This window comes from Gavia stellata, chromosome 4 (genome assembly GCF_030936135.1).
Source record: "Gavia stellata isolate bGavSte3 chromosome 4, bGavSte3.hap2, whole genome shotgun sequence".
Taxonomy (NCBI): domain Eukaryota; kingdom Metazoa; phylum Chordata; class Aves; order Gaviiformes; family Gaviidae; genus Gavia; species Gavia stellata.
The window spans coordinates 58535395-58555041 of record NC_082597.1 but is presented as its reverse complement, the minus strand read 5'-3'; the positions used below and the strand labels follow the sequence as shown (position 1 = coordinate 58555041).

The 19647-nt window shown below is 51.5% G+C and overlaps 2 protein-coding genes across 3 annotated transcripts; both read right to left on the bottom strand.

The window, feature by feature from the left end:
- Window positions 1-1746: 1746 nt before the first annotated feature.
- On the bottom strand, window positions 1747-2952 carry SSTR3 (somatostatin receptor 3). The gene has a single exon (XM_009812298.2). It carries the CDS (start codon window positions 2950-2952, stop codon window positions 1747-1749), a length of 1206 nt encoding a protein of 401 aa, XP_009810600.1.
- Window positions 2953-9329: 6377 nt separating this feature from the next.
- RAC2 (Rac family small GTPase 2) lies at window positions 9330-19357 on the bottom strand. 2 transcript variants are annotated; one of them, XM_009815970.2, is made up of 7 exons: window positions 19220-19357; window positions 16128-16199; window positions 14309-14426; window positions 12776-12838; window positions 11652-11811; window positions 10232-10366; window positions 9330-9469 (listed from the first exon to the last, which is right to left on the bottom strand). In XM_009815970.2, the coding sequence occupies exons 1-6, from the start codon at window positions 19252-19254 to the stop codon at window positions 10236-10238; spliced, it is 579 nt and encodes a 192-aa protein (XP_009814272.1). In that variant the 5' UTR covers window positions 19255-19357; the 3' UTR covers window positions 9330-9469; window positions 10232-10235. The 2 variants fall into 2 exon arrangements, with proteins under 2 accessions (XP_009814272.1, XP_059672849.1); XM_059816866.1 differs by lacking the exon at window positions 9330-9469 and having other exon boundaries at window positions 10272-10366; window positions 11648-11811.
- Window positions 19358-19647: the final 290 nt, after the last annotated feature.

Here is a 19647-nt window from a genome sequence, read left to right as displayed (position 1 = left end):
CCTTCCTATTTGTCAAAATTATTTGTGGAGAAAAGTGTCCAGATATAACCAAGGGCTCTGGTATGAGAGTCTTCTGGGTGGCTGCAGCTCAACAACAGCATTCATGGAGAAGTTCAAGGTGTGGGGACAGACATTTATCAGAACCTGCAGGAATGAAGCCAAAGTGGAGAGACCTTCATCCCACCCACCCTTGTCCATTGCTGCTCCTCTAGCCTGCGCGCTCAGACAGGCCCACCCACAACTTCCCTCTAATAACCAATGCACAGAAGCAAGTACTCATCCAACACTCACAGCAACGCACACACACTCTCACACTCTTACCCAAGCATTCACATGGGCACACACATTTCCATATGTACTTGCATGCCTATACAACCATATCTACACTTAAACATCCCACAATTACATAAACACACTTCCTCATCTGTGTTTGTACACACTTATACGCATGCATACCCCCTTATGTACATTTGTACACATTTATACACACCCCACAGCCACACAGAGATTAGCATCAGTGCCCAACCCATGCACATCTCCCACCAGCCCTGACTCCTCGGTCTCTGATCCTGTCCAGCCATTCTCATACGTGTACAGTCCAGTGATCAAACTTCTGCATACAACCACCTTTGTATACATGCAGATACATACTTTCTTCTCCATTCTGAGGCAAATACCCTACCATTTCCCATAAGACAAATGAGTTCACACACTGGAGATCCCACAACCTCCTTGTGCTTCCTGCCCCCATCCTGTACTGACACATGCCTTGATCTCCTGTACCAGCCAAACGCTACTCCATACAAAGACCAACTCATCTCAATGACATTGTGTATTCTCATGAGACCAAAATCTATAGCACCCTCCCTCCCCCAAACCCACAGAATGGTTCTGCCCAGTTGGCCTTTTAAGTCCAAAGGCTTTTTGTTTATTTAGAGTAAGGCTTGGGGAGAGGAAAAGGGGAAGGGCATTTCAGCTTGTAAGAAACTCTGCCTCCAACCCATGCCTCATTGTCTTCTTCTTTACCCTTGTTACACCTTCCACCAGGGTGCAGAGGCACCACGAAAACCCTGAAGCATGCGAGGTTCAGGAAAGAAATGTCCCATTTTCTCTCCCAGGTAAGTCTCTTCAGCCTGCCCAGAGTACATGACAGCCCTGGAAAGAAAGAAGAGTCTTTGAGCAGTCAGAATGGTCTCCAGCCACAACCAGCACAGATAGGAAAGCTGTCCCCAAGAGTTATTGGAAAGCTTGAGAAGGGTCAGCCATTCATGCAGCTGGCTGGTATCTTTGCTGCAGACATTCTTCCTTCCTGCTTCTCATGTTTATAAGGAAAATAATGAAGGCACTAGGATGCCTATTTTAGATCTTCAATGGCACATGTCATATATGCCATTTTGAGGACTTCCTTGAGGTGCCACAGTCAGATGGCAGCTGATGCCCTTCACAGCTGGGTGATCTAAGGATGGATCATGAGGTCTAGGGCTGACTTTGCTCTCTCCATACTGTCAGTGCCCATCACCTCTTCAGCTCTCCCTGGATCCAGTCCTTCTTTACCTGGTACCACACAAACCTCAGGTGTCCTTGCTTTTTCCACAAGCTCATGGAGTCCTCTTCATCTCTAAGCAGAGTCTTGACCTTTAATATTCCCTTGTATCAACTTCTCCCATTGCCTTCAAGATGGAAAAGCACAGAGGGTGAAGGGGATCCCATGTCCCAATGTCTCTTTCCCCCGCACCATCCCTTTCATCATAAATAACTGACATGCAACTTGTTGCTCTTCTCGTATCCCACAGGCTCCTCAGGGAGTGGTTTTTGCTCATTGCTTTCTCCCTCCCCACTGCTTAGAGGGTGTTCCTGCCTGTCATTACCATTGTGGGTGATCTTGCTGATCTCACCCTCTTCCCCTTCATCATTAGTCTTCTCTGGGGGGCATGCTGGCACCTCCTGGCTCTGGACTCGGCGGGACGGCCTGAGGATGGCCCTCCGGAAGCCCTGCTTGAAGCGGTAGGAGAGGAAGCCGTAGATGATAGGATTGGCACAGCTGTTGGCATATGGCAGCACCACTACGAGGAAGTAAACACCAAAGAGGGATGGCTCCTCTGGCAGTGGGCAGACGACATTGATTATGTTGAGGACATAGAAGGGGAGCCAGCAAAGGATGAAGACAGCCACAACAGCCACCACCATGCGCGTCACCCTGCGCTCTGAAAGCTTGTGCTTGGAGGACAGAGCCCTCACCCGCCTGCCAGAGGAACGAACCTTCACGACGATAAGAAGATAGCAGAGGCAAATCACCAGCAGTGGCCCAAAGAATCCCAGGGTGGCAGTGTAGATAATGAAGCCAGCTCTCCACACTGAGGCAGGCTCTGGCCACTGGATGTGGCATGTGCTCATCCCTAAGGGGACGTCTGAGAAGACGACCACAGGCAGCACCACTATGGAAGACAGCACCCACACAGTTGCACTCACAGCCTTGGCCACCCGTGCTGTCCGCCATTTGGAGGACTTCCCTGGGTGGACCACGGCCAGGTAACGGTCAACACTCATTACCGTCAGGCAGAAGATGCTGGTGAACTGGTTGATGGCATCCACTGCCATCACCAGGCGGCACATGAAAGACCCAAATGGCCAGTAGGACAGGGCATTTTGTGCAGCCAGGAATGGCAGGCCCAGCATGAAGAGCTCGTCAGCTAGGGCCAGATTCAAAATGTAGACGTTGGTCACCGACTCGCTCACAGAGTGCCGCAGGACCACATAAATGACAAGAGAATTCCCAGCCAGCCCCACCACGCAGACAATGAGGTAGACCAGGGGGATGAGGACACCGCTGACAACCACACCAGGGCTGGTGGTGGTGGAGCCGTTGGGGGTGGTGAAACCTGCCCAGCTGCCAGAGGCATTCCCCTCCTCTGACACGGCTGGTGTGGGGAGGCTGAAAGCAGAAGTGTCCATAGCAGAGGCAGGGAAGAGGGTGGGGGGCAGTGTCCTTGCAGGATCAGTTAGCAATCTGGAGGTGAGAGGAGGAAAAAAAAGCCATTGATACTGGGGACATGACTGCTGAACAAGCCACAGATAAAATCACCACATTAACTGTGTGTAGGTATGGACAGGCACGGGAAGTCAAGGTGAGTTTTTGGATGTTGGCAGCTGCTGGAAGGTGTAGGACAATATCAACCCCATCTAGTCCTGGGAGGCACAGTGGGCATGGAGGGACAAACAGGGACATGGCTCAATGTAGGCCAACGGAACCTCTCCCCTAGGAAAAGATCCTCTGGGGAAAGAACCACAGACTAGGATAGGGACAGGGAAATTTCTCATTTTCTGCTAATGGCTCCAATACTGAGAACATAGTCACCAGGGGCCTGATTCTCATTTATGAGTGGCAGGTGCCCTACAAACAAAAGAGGGAGGAGCATTCAGTGACAAAGTGCCACTCCAACTCTGGGTCCCTCATTCACCTAGTATCCTCGTGCTTGCTGAAGCTCTTTTTGGACTGTTTAGGTTATCATGGGGTTGTTAGCCCCAGCAACAGAAAAAAAAGCACCTCCACTCTCAGTCCAAGCCCAGAGGCTGAGCTCAGCACCTGAGCTGGAGGGTAGCTGGTGTCTGCTACACCAGTTTGAGGGTAAAGGAAGAGCCAGATTATTTTGGGTACACCAAGAGGCATCAGTCCAGATCTCTCTTGTCTCTTTCTCTCTTGTTTTCTCTCTCTCTCCTTCTGCCTCTGGAAGAGGATCTGCCTGCCCCAGCTGTTTGCAAGGCCAGAGCAATGTCCCAACCCTCCTAATCTGAGGTGCCCAACTGCCTGTCACATCAGGACTTTGCATGGAAACAGCACTCAGCTCACTCAGAGAGAGCCTTGAACAAACAAGCTCTCCACTCGTCACCAGCTCTCTGCTGACACTGGGTAAGAAACTGCAGGGAGAGAAGAGACAGATAAGGGAAGGACGTGCCTTTTGTCTTTCGTCAGGGCTCCAGATATGTGAGTAACAGAGCCCAGCACATACTCCAGACCAGAGACACACTGGCATACCTTATGCAGGGGAGATTTCTGATGCTTTCAGGATCACTCTGGGTCTGGCAAAATTTTCTGGAGGTGTGGACTGGCAGGGTCATCCTCTTGATGAACTAGCTTCTTGGAAGGGAGGATGACTTGGTGGAAGAGAACAGGGACCCTGAGGCTCACCTTTACCCATGCCAACAAATCTCTTAGGGCTCTGAAGCTCCTTTGTTATTGAAATGAAAATGGGGATCTCAAAGGAAAGGACTCCCAATACTAACTACTTTCCGGAGGCCATAAACACTCGAGACTTTTCTCCAGCTGGGATTCTCTGTAGCATCACAACTTTCTTCACAAATGTCTTAATATTACAGCTTTTATTCTCTTTTGTAGATCTCATTCCAACTTCTGGAAACCTTAGGGGAGACCTGAGCTTTAGATGGATTCCTTGGATGTCAGATGGGCAAACCCAACAGATTCCACAGATGTATCAAATCTTATGCTGAAAGAACCTCATCTGATAGGCCCCATAAAAAGATAATTGTGCAACTATGTCTTAAGGCCATTTCTACAGGCTATTGCATAAATGTTTCCTGCAATACTTAAATGAGCTTTGAAGGACTGGAATTGGTTAGACTTTATTTACAGGTGCCTTGGGCTGTGACACACTGTCCTGACAGAAGCCCATCTCTTGTGGTCCTGCAGTACTGGGTTGTCCCACACATCATGAATGGCTGCAATGAATGGGCAGAGTAGGAAGTGATTTGAAACTCTATTTTTAAGTTCGAGGATCTTTCCTCTGACATTTTTTCCCAGTGCTGTTACAGTGACACAAGTCACTTGTTGAAGGAAAGGGGAGGGCAGTGGCTGCTCTGGGGACAAAGATCCCTGCAAAGGGTGGCAGAGACCAGAACAGTATTTTCATAAAAATATGATCCTCTAAAAGGTGGGGACATAGTTAGGAATCTCTTTGGATGTTCCTCCTGCATGCAAAGGAATTTCCAAAAAAAAGCATTTGGAGACAGAGCCCTACAAATCTCAAATATAGATGGGGACACTCATGCTGAGGTTGAAGAGCCTTTGGGGAAGTGTCTGGGGTCCAGACCTCAAAACTGATTGCTCAGGCTGTTGTTTAGCAGTACAGTAAACCCAGCCTCAGGGCTCCAAAAGCCCTATCAAAAATGATAAGGCATGCAACACAAAGCACTTATTCACTATAAACTCATTCTCCTGCTCAGACAGCTGCAGTAGAGAAACTTTGTCTTTAAACAGGCATGGTCTGTCTGTGCCATTCTGATTTTGTCAAGTACCACCTACCAGCTCAAACGCCGTATCACACATTCCGGCTAGTTTGACAGAACAACCACTGGACACCAGTGCCTCGTCTGGGTTGAATCCACTCTGCTGGCTGCTTTGGCAGCACCCGCATAGGTAGGAATTGATGAGGAACCTTGGCCTCAGATTGATAGTGTGCTGGCATCTGCTTGGGGTCTGTCCCTGATGTGGATAGCACCTGTTGCAAGAGGCTTGGGATCCCCTAACAGATGCTGCCAGAATATACCTGGTCCGTACATCTGGAGAGCAGGAGGAAGGCAGAGAGATAGGAAGAGATGGTAAATGGGTGCTACTGCTTTCTTTAGGAAAAAGAATGTATTTCTACACTGAATGAGAGGAGAAGGGGGATGCTAAAAGCTGAGCCTAGACCTGGTTACAAAACAGGAATAGAAGCTGAGAGAGACCACAGAGTCCAATAACCTGCAGCCCCTCTTGTTAGCCTTCTCTCCTGTCCACCTTGTTTCCCATGGTCCTGCTCCAGCTCAGGACTCCTCCTGCCTCACCTCGGGGCTGAGCTCTCTGGTAGGGACCAGGCTGAGCCGGCAGAGCCGGGGGGTCGGGGCAGGGGTCGGCAGGTTTCCTTCTCTGGGACTGCAGAGTTAACTTCTGCATGGACTCGTGCCCGCGGGAGACATCTGGGAAGAGCGGGCAGAGCCGCCTGGTACTTACGTGTCGTTGGGATGTACATTTTCCTCTGCTTCACCGGGAGAATCCGTGTCATGTTTTTCCCCTTCCCCTTTCTTAAGAGCAATTGAGCAAAGCGGTCCCAGGAGGGAGCGAGTCCCACCACGCACTACCGGAGACGCAAGTCCTTCTTCCTGGACCTGCCCATCGCCCCCTCCGGGACTAGTGCGGGCCTGGGGCCCACCCCCGTGCCCCGCTGGCGGCCGGGGATGCGCGGTCCCTCACCCTGACGCCGGCGGGTCTCTCCCCCGCGCTCCCCTCGCCACCTGCGGGCGAGGGGGCTCCTCTGGCGGGCTCGGGCAGACGGAGTGGAGTGGCGGCTACCGGGGGACGGATGCCGGCAGCCAATGGGCGCCACGCACGGAAACACCGGCAGGAGAAGGAGGGGATGGACGATAGGGCCGGAGAACGGAGAGGAGCGGGGGGAGAGACCGGGATGGAGAATAAAAGGGGGAGAGGGAGGGCGCAGAGGAGGGGAGGATGGCGGAATGGGGACTGCGGTAAAAGAAGCTGGGGACAGTGGAGGGGAGAGGCGGAGAAAGAAGAGAGGGATGCAGGGAGCAGCTGTGTGGTGGGAGAGTGGCGTGGCTGGAGGGGGGGACTCGGCTCGGCTCCCCTAGGTGGGGGGAGTTGTGGCAGTGCAAAGTGCTCTGTGAATGCCCACGGGCACACAGGAGTGGGCCTCCCTGTTCCGAGGATCTTGCGGGCAGGACCGGTGCTGCTTAGAGCTGCAGGGACACGGCAAAGCCTTCTGGCTGGCAAGATGCTCAGAAACCGGGGTGGATGCAGAGCACACAAACCCTTCTCCCTTCCGAGCGCCTCCAGATGGATGGAGCTGAGGGCAGATGGGCAAACAGGGGTGCTGTCGGTCTCAACTCTCTCCTTCTCCTGGCTCGATGCACAATCTCATGTCTTGCACCTTCTTTGGGAAAAAGTTTCAAACTCTCCTACCAGATTTCATCTCTGCTGCAAGGAGTGGACCCAGAAGAAATGGGGCAGGGCAAGAAATTAAGCTCCTTTCTAGGGCCAGTTGTCTCAGGAAGGAAATTAGTATTTTCCCATCCCATTCCTTGCACAAAGTGCTTCCCTGTAGTCCTCACCCCCTTCCCTGCCCTGCAGCCAACATCAGTGACTCCTTGTGCTGTGCAGTCACCCAGTTCTTGACATTTGTCGCTGCTGTTATGACCATTTGAGCTCCTAGGGCCAGTTCCAGCCTTAACAGAAGTAAGGAGTATCTCTGCAAGCAGAACACAGCCAGGGTCTAAAACCTGGCCTTCCGAACCTGCTTGAGCAATTTTGTGTCCAAGCCAGTGCTGCTCAAAGGTGAACAGATGAAGGCAGTACAGGGCTTCAAAGCTGTCAAGATGCCTTAACCTAGATCTTGGCCACAATACTGTCTGGAGACACACAGGAGAGATGAGGCCTCACTGGAGAAGGAATGGCACGGGCAGCACCCAGTGGCTATCTTTGTCATGGCAAGTGTCTGCAGCACCATGCAGGGAGCCCCCGAGTTCAAGCTCGTGTCCTAAAAGAAACAGAGCCATGCAACAGCAGAGCTCTACCCAGGCCAGCTACCTCTTGCAGGACTTGTTGGCATAAGCACAGTCATAGGATCACAACTTCCAGGTCTCCAGCTTGCTTCCTCAATTCTCAGAGTCCTGCCCCATTCTCTGCCTCCGCTTCCACAGGGTTGTGCCAACTGCTTGAACTGTGTTGGAAGGAGAGCTCAGCCTGTGCATCTCCACAGCTAGGCAGATACATGAATTTTGTTTCATGCACATAATGAGCCTCTCCTCTCTGCATTGCTGTACGTGACAGGGGACAGGGCAGACTGAGAAGGTAAAAGCCAAGGCTTGAAAACTGGCGAGGAAGTAATAACCCACTGGGAATTCATTGGTTTGAGTAATGCTTATGATGTTTAAGGGAGGTTAGATCCCAGTCTTAAGGGCTTTGTGTCCCTTGCCCTTCCACAGGTATATGCCCACACCAGAGACTTCATTTCTGCTCTTCTGGACTTACGTTGAGACAATTTACATTACCTTTGGATGGGGCTTGGTCAATTCATCTGGTAGCCCATGTGTAATGCAGACATTTGTGGACCTTGCTGCCACAGGATGTCCTCCAGGGTTGCTATGGACATTATCAGTGGGTAATATGTCACATCATTGGATTAACTGCCTCACTCAGATCTAACCATGAATTGAATTTGCAGAAATTTCCCTGGCAGCAGGGTACCTCAGGGGCTTCACTGTGGCAGGTTGTGGCTGACACTACCCATGCACCTCCTCAGTGCAGGAAGCAGCCTTTGAAACTCAGAAGCAGTGCTGCAGCAGGGAGCGGTAAGCTGGCTCAACTCCATAGTTTCTCTGTGCCCTCCTAGCACTGCAGGATTTTGCAGTGCCAATCATTGCACCCTGAGCCCTCCTCCCTCCTGCAAGCAGTGGCAGTAGCAGCCACCCTGTAACACTTCTTGCTCTCAAGTCCCTGCAATGCATCAGGAAGGCAGGTGCTCACAGCTGCCAGATCCATAGTACCGCTGGGACCACTCTCCTCAGCTTAATTTTAGTGACTTGGAGGCAATTTGTCTGGACTGGTGACTCATTCCTCGCTCTTTTTTTTTTTTCCCCTGCCCTCCCCCTTCCTGTTGTTGCTCTGCCTGTGCCTGGCAATGTGAGTGAGTGCCAGTAGATATGACTGCCTGTGGCATGAGCTTAGGAGCGTTAATGCAGAAATGTTTTGGTGAAAGGGTGTCCCCAGCAGCCTGCAGGGGCAGTCCCCACAGAGAGGAGTCTGGGCCCTGGTGTCCCCTCCCAAAGCCTGCATCTCATCCTCTGTGCGTCTTGGAGGGGAGACAACTTTTCCTTTGAACACATGGAGGCTGAGAAGAGGAAGGGCAAAAGCCAAGGTGTAATCACCCCACTGCCTTTGGCTGGCACATGATAGTTGCACTTTACTGAGGAATGCAGGGGGTTCAGCTGAGAACTTAGCAACTCAGTGCATGAATCAGGCCTCATCTCTTCATCCTATAGCTGCCAGGGCTCCCTGGTACCAAGCTCAGTGTGGTGCTGCCTGGGTTGTCACTGCCAAAGCAGGGGTACAGCTGGCAGGTGCCACTACCCCAGCCATCCCCGTTGCTCACCACTTCAGGGCTGTGTCCCCCTGAGGTGCAACACATCATGGACACAGCAAGAATGTACAGTCTGTTTATTGGGTCTTATTCACTATGTTGTAACCTCGGGTGATGGGGAGGAAGGGAAGGGGCAGCTGGGCTGGGGCAAATGTGGGAAAGTTGTGCAAACAGACAAACCAGTGCTACAGACCCACCACAGTCTTTCAAGCCAGCAGAAGAAAAAAGCGCAGTGACGGCCACACGGTACTGAGCTCTGGGATGCTGGAGCCATCACTCTCCTGCATGCTGGGCAGAGCCTGGCATCAGGACAGGGCCGGGATCTGTAGCCAAAAACATGACAGAGCTGATGAAACCAGCTTGGCTGTTTTCCTGCTCTCCCTCCCTCTGCCCTGGTGGTGGTGGGAGAACAAAGGGGCAGGGTCCCAGTTAAAAAGCTCTCACTCTTCTGTCTCCTCAGGCTCTGGCCAGCTTTGCCTCTCGTCCTGAAGCCTCTCTCCTCCCTCTGCTACCTTGAGTTGAAGCGGAAGGGCAGGTGGGGACAATATGATGAGTAAAGTTGTCCTGGGGGACAAGCTGCTGCCTCCCAAGGAACAGCAGCACAAAACCCCCCTTTAGGTGAGCAAGGCCTGGTAAGAGGAAGGGCCATTGGGCAATTTCCATGAATAAGGAACAGCTTTTTTTTTTTTTTTTTCTATAGCCAAAGGCCATGGCTTCACAGCTCTCACAGCAGGTCATCCCCAGGGCAGCCTGGACAAAGTTCCCTCTGTGGCAGAAGGTGACAGACAGTTCTTCTCTGTGAGGGCAGAGGTGGAAAATCCTGGACCACCCTGCACCAGGAGATGGGGGCAAACCTGCCCATGGGCAAGCATCAAGGAGGGGGAAGTAGTTCAGAGGTCTGTGTGCTCCGTCATACCACGTCCTGTCCTTTCCCCAAGCAGGACTGCTGTCTCCCTCTCTCTCTTTGAGGGTGACCCATCCCACCAGGCACAGCAGGTCATAGGAAACCAGTGGCCCTGACCATCTGGGTTCAGGAGCAGGAAAGTGCCACTGGTGTCACTCCCAGGGATCCCTTTCAGACTTACTCGCTTAGAGGAGGCTGCATACACGTTTCTTTGTCCGGGTGGGCTGTGGACAGAGGACTGCTCGGATGGCCTCGTCAAACACTGTCTTGAGGCCACGCTGTGTCAAAGCTGAGCATTCGAGGTATTTCACGGAGTCTGTCAGGAGGAAAGCAGGTGCTGTAATGGGGAGGAAGGGAACTGGGGTAGGCAGTGGGGGTACCCAGGAGTCTGCTGCCAAGGATCCTCAGAAGAGAAACATGCAGGAGGAATACCACAGACTCTGTCAAGCTGAAAAAGATGCTTGTGCCTGTACCACCAACATGTTTCTGGCTCACATCTCTTCACAGCCACAACACCCTCCCCCCTCAGTGCCCATTTTACAGTGTCCCGAGGCACATTCACACCACCTAAACATCCCCTGAGTCTCATCTTGAGATGAGGTCTCAAGTCTCCTCAGGCTTCAAGTGTCATTCAGACTGCCTGGCCTCAAGCACCTCTGGTGGCATCTCAAATTACATGGTACCTCCATTTTAGGTCTCTGTAGCCCCAAATTCTCAGAGGCCTTGTGCTGGAAAGCAAGGCACCTGGCTCTTGCCTAAATTGAATAGACACAGCTCAGGTGATCAAAGGCATTAAGCATTGTCAGGACACACTTCACTCACTCAGGCAGTCTTGACTTCAGGGCAAAGCTTGCCAGCTGTACTAGACCAGGGTTTGCCTATTCTCCACCCCCGTAGCCGGAGCAGAGCCATCGCATGAGGCTGGCTATGTTATCCTGGCCTGACATCCTCTCCTCCAAACTTCCAGTCGAAAACTTCTCCCTCAAGCTGTGTTTCCCACCCTCTCTGCTGCCTCTGCGTGCTGCATCTGAGAAGAGAGATTACCTGGAACAAGCCCTTGTGCTTGTCCCACAATACGGGAGGGAGCTGATGCCCCTGAGATGAATGGTGGGGTGAGACACGCATACCCGGGGCTGCGTGTATAAGCCCCGGTAGTCAGAGGCATGGACAGGAAGCTGCAGTTGCAACTCTTCCTGAGAGATGCTAGAAAACGCAGTCTTCTGCCTCTTTCCGGATGTGGAGGAGAGGCCTCTGCCCACACAGCAGCTGCAGCTTTCACAGAAAAATATTGGCCCAGATAGAAATAGCAAAGTAAAAGGGGAGGGGAATGTGCAAGTGTATATTTGTGTGTGTGTGTGTGTGTGGAGGATGGTTGCCAGAGAGAGGCAGAAAACAGAGGGTTGAGGCTTCCTCAAGGAGCAGATCTCCTTTCTGAGTCCCCTGAAGTGCATTTTGTCCCATGACCCTTGATGTGTCTCCTTGTGTCCCTCAGAGATACCACTGTGAGATACCTCTACAAAAGCCTCATTAGGTTGAGGGGAAGCCCTTATCTTCTGCCTCTGTCCTTTCAGTAGGTCCAAGATGTCGCCCCAAGCACATACCGATTTCCTTGGCCAGAGCAAGGCCCTGAGGATATGTAATGGGGGATAGCTTCTTCTCCTTCAGCTTCTCAATGGTGTCCTTGTCATCACGAAGATCCAGCTTTGTGCCCACAAGGATGATGGGAGTGCTAGGGCAGTGGTGCCGCACCTCGGGGAACCACTAGCAAGGGAGCAAAATGGCAAAGATGTGAGAAGTCACACATAAGGGTGCGCACAAGGAAAACAAAGAGGCACCCCCGAAAAAATGTCAGCAAAATAGCTAACACCCTATATCCTTCCTCACGGCCCTTCCATCCAGTGCTGGGCACTATAGGCTGGCCCAGGCTAGCCCTTGTTGCTGGGTCCTCAGACAAAATCCTTGACACAGAGCTCAAATTCTGTTAAGCAAAAGCACAAGCTGCTCTCCACCCTTCATGGCTCCCTGAAACCCAAGGAGCAACCTGAAAGTGGTAGGAAGGAACTACTATATTGTTCTCCTCTTTAAACTGAAAGAGGGTAATTTAGATTAGATATTAGGAAGAAATTCTTCACCATGAGGGTGGTGAGGCACTGGAATAGATTGTCCAGGGAAGTTGTGGATGCTCCAATCCTGGAAGCGTTCAAGGCCAGGTTGGACAGGACTTTGAGCAACCTGGTCTAGTGGAAGGTGCCCCTGCCCATGGCAGGGGGCTTGGAACTAGATGATCTTTAAGGCCCCTTCCAACCTAGAGTATTCTAAGATTGTATGATTCTATGATCAATCTCTCCCTTCTTCCCTCACTTCCCATCCAAAGGCTGTGGGTACCTGCTTCTCATACCCTATGGACTGGTCCTGCGTGTCTACGCTGGGACAATCTTGGCTGAAAGATGCCATCACAATATAAGCCTGTGGTCTCACAGCTCAATAGCCCAGCAAGATTAATACTAGCCCCTTAATAGGGTTGGCCGCCTTCTTTGAGATGACCCAGAAAAGACATCTGAAGGAGGCTGATATTTTACTTCCTTCTGACTAACACAAAAAAAGATATTACCTCTCTGAATCTAGATGTCCTATTAGCAGTCTTCACCCACAGTCACTCTCTTCACAAGACCGCTACCAATCTCACCCTCCTCAACCCCTGATAGACCAGAATACTGTGTCTCACCTTAGCACGGACATTTTCATAAGATGCCGGGCTGACAAGGGAGAAGCAGATCAGGAAGACATCCTGTAGGAATACAACCATGGTGCAGAGTTAGGATGAGAGCATGGGATTGCATGACAGGAGGCAGGGAGGGGAGAGCAGAGCTGGGTGGGCAGCATCATCCCTCTGCAGCAGAGGGTCATGCTAGGGAAAGCTGTCTCTCACGATGTTACAGTCCTGACTGCTATTAATTGCCTCTAGAGGAGAGAAGGATATTTGCTCCCCTGACTCATGGTAACCATAGCCACCATTATCAGAAGAGCCAAACGTTTAACTACGAGAATGGGGTTTTTGCGGTAGGCACACTCATCCTCATGGGAAATGGCCTGACAGCATCCTGCTCATTTCTCACAGAACACCAGAGAGTTTTCAGGCCAGAATAATTTTGCCTGCTGTTGAGACAGAGCTAGGCTCATCCCAAAAAGGGCACACACAGGACACAAATGAGGCGGAGTCTCGGTTATCCACGTAAGTGCTTCTCCTGGGCATGGCAGAATTTAGATTTCCATTAAAAACAAAACAAAACAACTCAGCTCTTCAGGGTTATATTTATTTCATCCAACTTCACCTAGCTAAAACAAGGGTGTCAGACCCAGCCTATACATTTCCATACTTCTACAACCATCAGAGGCAAAAACCTTAAGAGAACAGTTCCCCCACCTATCCTTGGGATGTGGCCCAGTGTGGGTGCAGCATGTTATTGAGAATTATGCCTGCTTGCACTGACTGTAGAAGGAGACTAGGCAAACAGCTTATACCAGCTGTCTGAACCTAGCTGAAACAAATAGTGCCCTCAATTCCTAGCCCTTTTGGTTGCAATGGCAACCTTCAGACCAACGCCTGAGGCAGCAGGGTCTTTCTGAGCTTGCCAAGAGACTGCTTGGAACAACATCCTCCAGGGAAGGTGATCTTCAAACCCTGAAATCACTCTGTCAGTGTGGTGAAAAACAGGTGAAGACAGTACCTGAGGCATCCATTTGTTCTGCTAGAGGCTTAGGCTTAGTTGAGGTATCAGCAGATCAAATACATGTGTCTACACATCCAATCTCTTTGAAAAGGCAGAAGCCAGGATAGTGGGGTTCACAGAAATGTGAGAAGCTCCTGACTCAGCTCCTAAATTCCCTGAGCCATTTTAACTTCATAAAAGGAGGGGGTTTTACCAGGGCGGTGTAAGGCATCTGCCCCACACTGAAACCAGTGTCAGCTGGGCTCATAAGTATCTTCAGCTGGTCTCATAAATATCTTTGAAGATCTCCGTTTTCTTGCTAAGTTATACCAGTAATGAAGTTTAGATAAAGGCTCTAAAATAGCCTTAGATGTCTTTTACCTTTAGGGTTTCAAGGCACTTGCATATCAACAGAAGTATTCTCAGAAAAGGACAGAGAGAGACAGGAACAGTCCTGTCACAGTTTTATGGCAAATGTTGATTTTTGCAGCAGGGGACGGAATATCTGAGGGAGGAATAAGGGAGGAGGGCCATGGAGTGTGACCCACCGTCTGCGGGTAAGAGAGCGGCCTCAGCCTGTCATAGTCTTCTTGTCCAGCAGTATCCCATAGCCCAAGATTTACAGGCTTGCTGTCAACCATCACGTTGGCGGAATAGTTATCGAACCTGAAAGGCAGAGACATAGGCCATGGCTCAAACAGGAGAAAAGGGAGCCCTTCCAGTAGTGTAGGTGGGGTTCACTAGGTGCACCCAGGAGCAAAGGGTAGTGATTCCCCTTCTCAGCTCACTTGGGTGACGCTGGTTTCCTGTGAACCTCTACATTATGGACTTCCAACTCAGCATCAACCTTTTCCCCATCACCCAGCTGTCCTGGACAGGTGCCTGGCTGCAGCTCCACCTTTGCCACCTTGTGTGCAGATCCATAAAACCTTCTGTTTCCCACTTCTTTCCCCAGTATCCTTCCCACAACTGTGCCAGCTCTAGCCAAGCCCCTGTCTTTCTTTTGTGCTCTAAAACCCAACTTTCTTCTTGTGAAGAAGAAGAACCCATGTCTCTGCAGCTCCCCCAGAGCCCTGCACCCAACAGCCCTGCTGGAACTGAGGCCAATATGCCAACGTGTGTCCCTTTACTCTTTGACAACCCAGCACAAAATATTTGAAAACAGCTGTCAGGATTGCATGCTTGGGAGCAAAGACTTAATGGAAAAAAAGGATGTTAAATCAATAGAGATGTTCCTCCCCTCGTCCTAGAAAATTTTATTTCCTGTTCCTTTTTGGTATATTTTTTTTTTCAGGCTAAGGTGAGGGAAACCAGTGATAGGAAGGAACTAACACAAAGACCTTGTGAATGTGCTCACGTCATATGCCGCCATTGTAAGATAAGCCGTGCCGTCCAGGAGCACAAAATGGCCTCCCTTTCATGTCTCCAGACACAAGCCTCGGACAGGAGGAGAAATATTGTGTGACACACAAAATGCATAGCCACTTCATGGCTACATGCTAGGAAGGGATGGTGCCCTTCCACAAACCAGATTCTGAGAAAAGATGAGTTCTTGCTGCCACAGCGATTTTTTGCAATGTCCGTTGCCAACTGGTCTGGAGAAAAAAGTGAGGCTTTGAGGTTTTCCTGCACCTGTCCTTCCCAAGGAATCTGAACCTGAGCTGGCAGTCTGACACACTGTGCCTAGCTCCTTTTCCCACCTCAGAGAGTGTGTAGTCATACTCCACATCCCAGTGGTGTGGTATGAGTACATGTGGTGTGCATCCCCAAACATATCCCCATGCACTGTGGGGAGACAAATGCATCTGACCGCTCAACCTAAATCAACCCTAAGCTTGCTCCTTATTCCAACAGTCTGCAGGTCTGTCTCAACCTCACGCATACATCTGCTGGATTGCATAGTGCTTCTGCTGTGGCGTTGAGCTGAATCCTGCACTCCTACCATCAGGGTTATCAGTGCCTGCTCCAGTGACAGCGTATGCCTTGGACAAGGAAGTGGGGACCCCTGTCCATCCAACCGCCTTCTCTTGGTTCTGGCCCAATTTTTGTAGCCTGGTGTCTGGTTGTTCTGCCTAGCAGGACCCCATCTACTACTTGTAAACTTAGCAGGCAGATAGGCCCTTGTGTTGGTTTGTGTCTCCCAAATATCCCATTTATACCAGGGTTTTATAAGGCCACTTGTGCTTCTGGTGAAAGGTGACAGACCTGAAGTGTAGAGGCATCTTCACTGGTTTGGCAGCCCTTCCTCTGCTGGCACGAAGATTGCAACCCTGCCTTCAGAGTGCACAACAAGGGGTTTCTGCACCCCTTTGCATCCTGCTTTCCATGCCTCCCACCCACCCCAGGACCTGTTTATGCATTACTTACACAGTGGGGATGTATTCTCCTGGGAAGGCATTGGTGGTGTAGCTGATAAGGAGACAGGTTTTCCCCACAGCTCTGGAAGAGAAAGAAAAAAATAGCAGGGAGTCATGGTAGTCCAGGCAGTCTTGTTAGGGTGAGATGGGGATGGGGCAATCCTTCCACACCTCTAAGCTAGCCCTGACAGGAGACCCCTGGAAGCAGAAACACATTCACAGGACCAGACAGTGCATAACCATAGGTTAGACAACTGGCAGGAAGAAAGACAGGATGTCATCCAGAAATGTTTGTTGTCTTCGAGCACAAAGGCTTGTTTTTACGGTCTGGCACAGAGATCACTCAGCTAAAACGCGTGCACTCTGAGATGGAGGTGAGAGCCCAGTGCGTGCACAGTGCTGTACGCTCACAGCCAGGCTAGGTGTACTGATTCGGTGCGGGAGTGCCATGGCAAAGTTGCCCAGCCAGTTACAGCCCCTGAACACAGGCACACCTGCCTGCTTCTGCAGGCACTGTGGCCAGGGACTGATAGTACCTCTTCTTGACTTAGCCATAACACCTTCCAGCCCTCCCTGTCTGCGGTAAGCTGCAGCATCACCCACAGAGAGAGCTGTAAGCAGCCAGCAAGGTGGCTGACAGCGGCTGCTGGTGGTGTTTCTGAACCCTAACAAGACTGGTGTTTCCTCTCTCCTCAGCCTCCCCCACACCCGTGCTGCAGGAGGGTGGAGCACAAATAAGCCAGGGTAGCAAAACAGCCCAGACTGGGTGAGAGCATTGGTGTGAGGGAGGTGGGAAATGGGGCAGTAAGGCTATCAAGGGGAGGAGAAGGTGTCGTGGGCAAGATGAAGCCTGTGGTGAGGGAAAGAAGAAGTGGAGAGAAACTGGAAGAAGATAAAGCAGCCAGGACAGGTGTGAGAAGGAGAATCCTTCTCCTGATGGGCTGCTATTTCTCAGGTCTGTGTGGCCTGGGAAAGTCTGGCCATATTTCAGTTACAGCTTGTGTAAAATGGAAGTGGTGAGAGCAACCTGCCTCCTCAGCCACAGGATGAGGGAGATGTCTTCCCTGAGGGAAAGGCTGGAGTCCGGCTGCTGGGGATACTCCAACCATCTCAGCTGTACCTGCAAAGTCCCCTGTTGCAGAGCTGCAGCCCTGCCTTTTTGTGTGACCTTGACAGGCACAGCTGGCATCTTCGCCCTGGTCACGAGGCACCTACCTCGGTCACTGCACTGTGGGGCAACTGAGGAGGAAACTGAGCTCTTCAGTGTGCTCTGACGCTTGTTTCTTCCTTTCGCCACCTCCCTTTCTTAGATCCTCCTTTCTCAGTCCCTTCTCTTTCCCCAGCTCCCTTGCTTCCCTCTTATCATAGAGATATTGAGGGAGGGCCATGGAGGCTTCCTGAAGCTTTACAGGTAATGGCTCAGGAGATCTACGGGACTGTGGGTGGGTCAGTCATGGAAGGGGGGACAGCTCTGAATTAGTGTGGTTGAACAGAGAGGAGCACAAAAGATCAGTGAAGGGGTGAAGTTTACAACAAAGCTATTGAGAGAAGAGGTGAGGTTAGTGGCACCTGCAGGTTCTTGGGACTGAACTCAAGGAGTGTTAAGAGGTCGGTGATGTGTGATGGAGGGGGCTATGGGGCCACAACAACTATGGGGCAACATGAGGGGCTTAGCTGAGTGACGGCAGAAGGTCCTGTGGTCGGTAAGGTTGAGCCAGGGAGGGTGACATGGCTGGTATGGCTGGGAGGGAGGTGAAGGGTGGTGAACCAAGAGCTCAGAGAGATGGGGGGATGACTGGACTGCTGTGTTGCAAGATGGTGAGAGGGGAGGTGCAGTGTACAGAGAAGCAAAATGATGGGACAGAAGACATTTAAGAGGAGTTGCCACCAGAGAGGTTGAGAGCAGGACGTGGGGTTAGCCGCAATATGAGGAGTTAGCCACGATATGAGGGGAATGCTGCCTTGAGGGATGGCTACAGAACTGGTGCAATGTGTGGGAGGAAACTGGGGGGTTAACAGGGCAGCAGATAAATGCCCAGTGGAGTTGTTCATCCAGCTCTAGCTTGCAGCCTTCAGAGGACTTTTCTTAGAGATAATGGTGTTTATTTGGGGCTCTGTCCTTCCTTGTCCCTTCTCCCCGTCCCCTTGCCCCAGCCCCTGAGAATATGTCTGACATGTACTGTTATCTTTGCAGACATTTTCTTCCCCAGGCAAGTTTTGAAGGAGGAAGTGACTGTAGGGAGCAGGGCTGCTGCAAATGTCTCTTCATCTGCTACCTGATAGCTGCCCCAGATAACAGTCTGGCCTGCTCTTAGCTGGGAAATGTATTAACCTGCTCTGTGCCAAATGTGGACTCTCCTCATCTCCCTGCCCTGCATCTACTCATCCCACAGGGCAAGAAGAGGCCCTGTCCACCCCATCTCTCCCACCCCCAGCAGTACTGACTGCTTCACTTATTGATGGCTTAGATCAGGCCATTTCCAGGGATCACGGGACATGGGCAGTGACGCCATCATGCTGTGAAGGCAAGGTTGTGTTACCTCCCACTCCCAAAGTGGCATATGCTTGTGCCTGTCTCAGTGGAAAGAGCTCCTCCTCCTTGTGCCCACAGAAACCCCTTGCCAAACAGTCTCCCCCACACCCCGATACAGAGATAATGTGCCGAGAGAAGCTGAACACAGAGATACTGGCAGACATCTCATCAGGACCATAGTGCCATGCCCTCTCCCAGTCAGTCCCAGTGAGCAGATGGCTTTCAAGAAGCCATTCACCTGCAGGAGTGACCCGCACCCCTCGGGTTTTAAATCTGACCCCTGCATACAGGTTGAATCTGGCAGCAACACCACCACCTCCTGTGTGTGGGACAGACCTGCTCCACTTTCCATGCCCCGTTTGCAGATGCCCTTCAAAATGCCCTCTTCCACACCCTCCCCAGAGGAGGGTCTCTTGCCCTGGGGAGGCAAGAGTGAGCGAGAGAGGGAACGCAGTCTGCAGGAGGTCGGAAGCAAAGCTGGGGAAGTTCACCAAGCAGCCACCTTATTTCTCGCCCCTTGTCATCACCCCTCCCTCCCCACATCCACAGCAAACCAGGGGGGTACCTACCCATCTCCCACCACGACACACTTGATGGCTTGCATGTCTCTGGACCCGTGGTGGACAGCGCCCGGGGCAAAGGAAAGTCAGGCCAAGGCAAACAGCCAGGAGAGACGGGCAAATTTAGGTATCAGCCCTTGTGCTGCAGTGAGCGGCAGGTTGCAGGGAGGGAGGAAGTGGAAGAGGGAACTTTACTCGACTATCACCCTCTGGTCCCTCCTCCCCTCCCACCACAGCAGCAGCTCTGCGGCCGAGGCCGTTAGCTGAAGGCGGGGCATGCACGACTTCATGGTTGGGATGATGACTGCTGTAATTTTTTTTTCTCCCCACGTGTCTCACCCACTCCCGTCCCACCCCAGTGAACGGCTGGGGGCACCAAACTGCTTTTACAGGGGAGTTGAACAAGGATTAGAAACGAGGTGAGAAAGTGGAGGGGT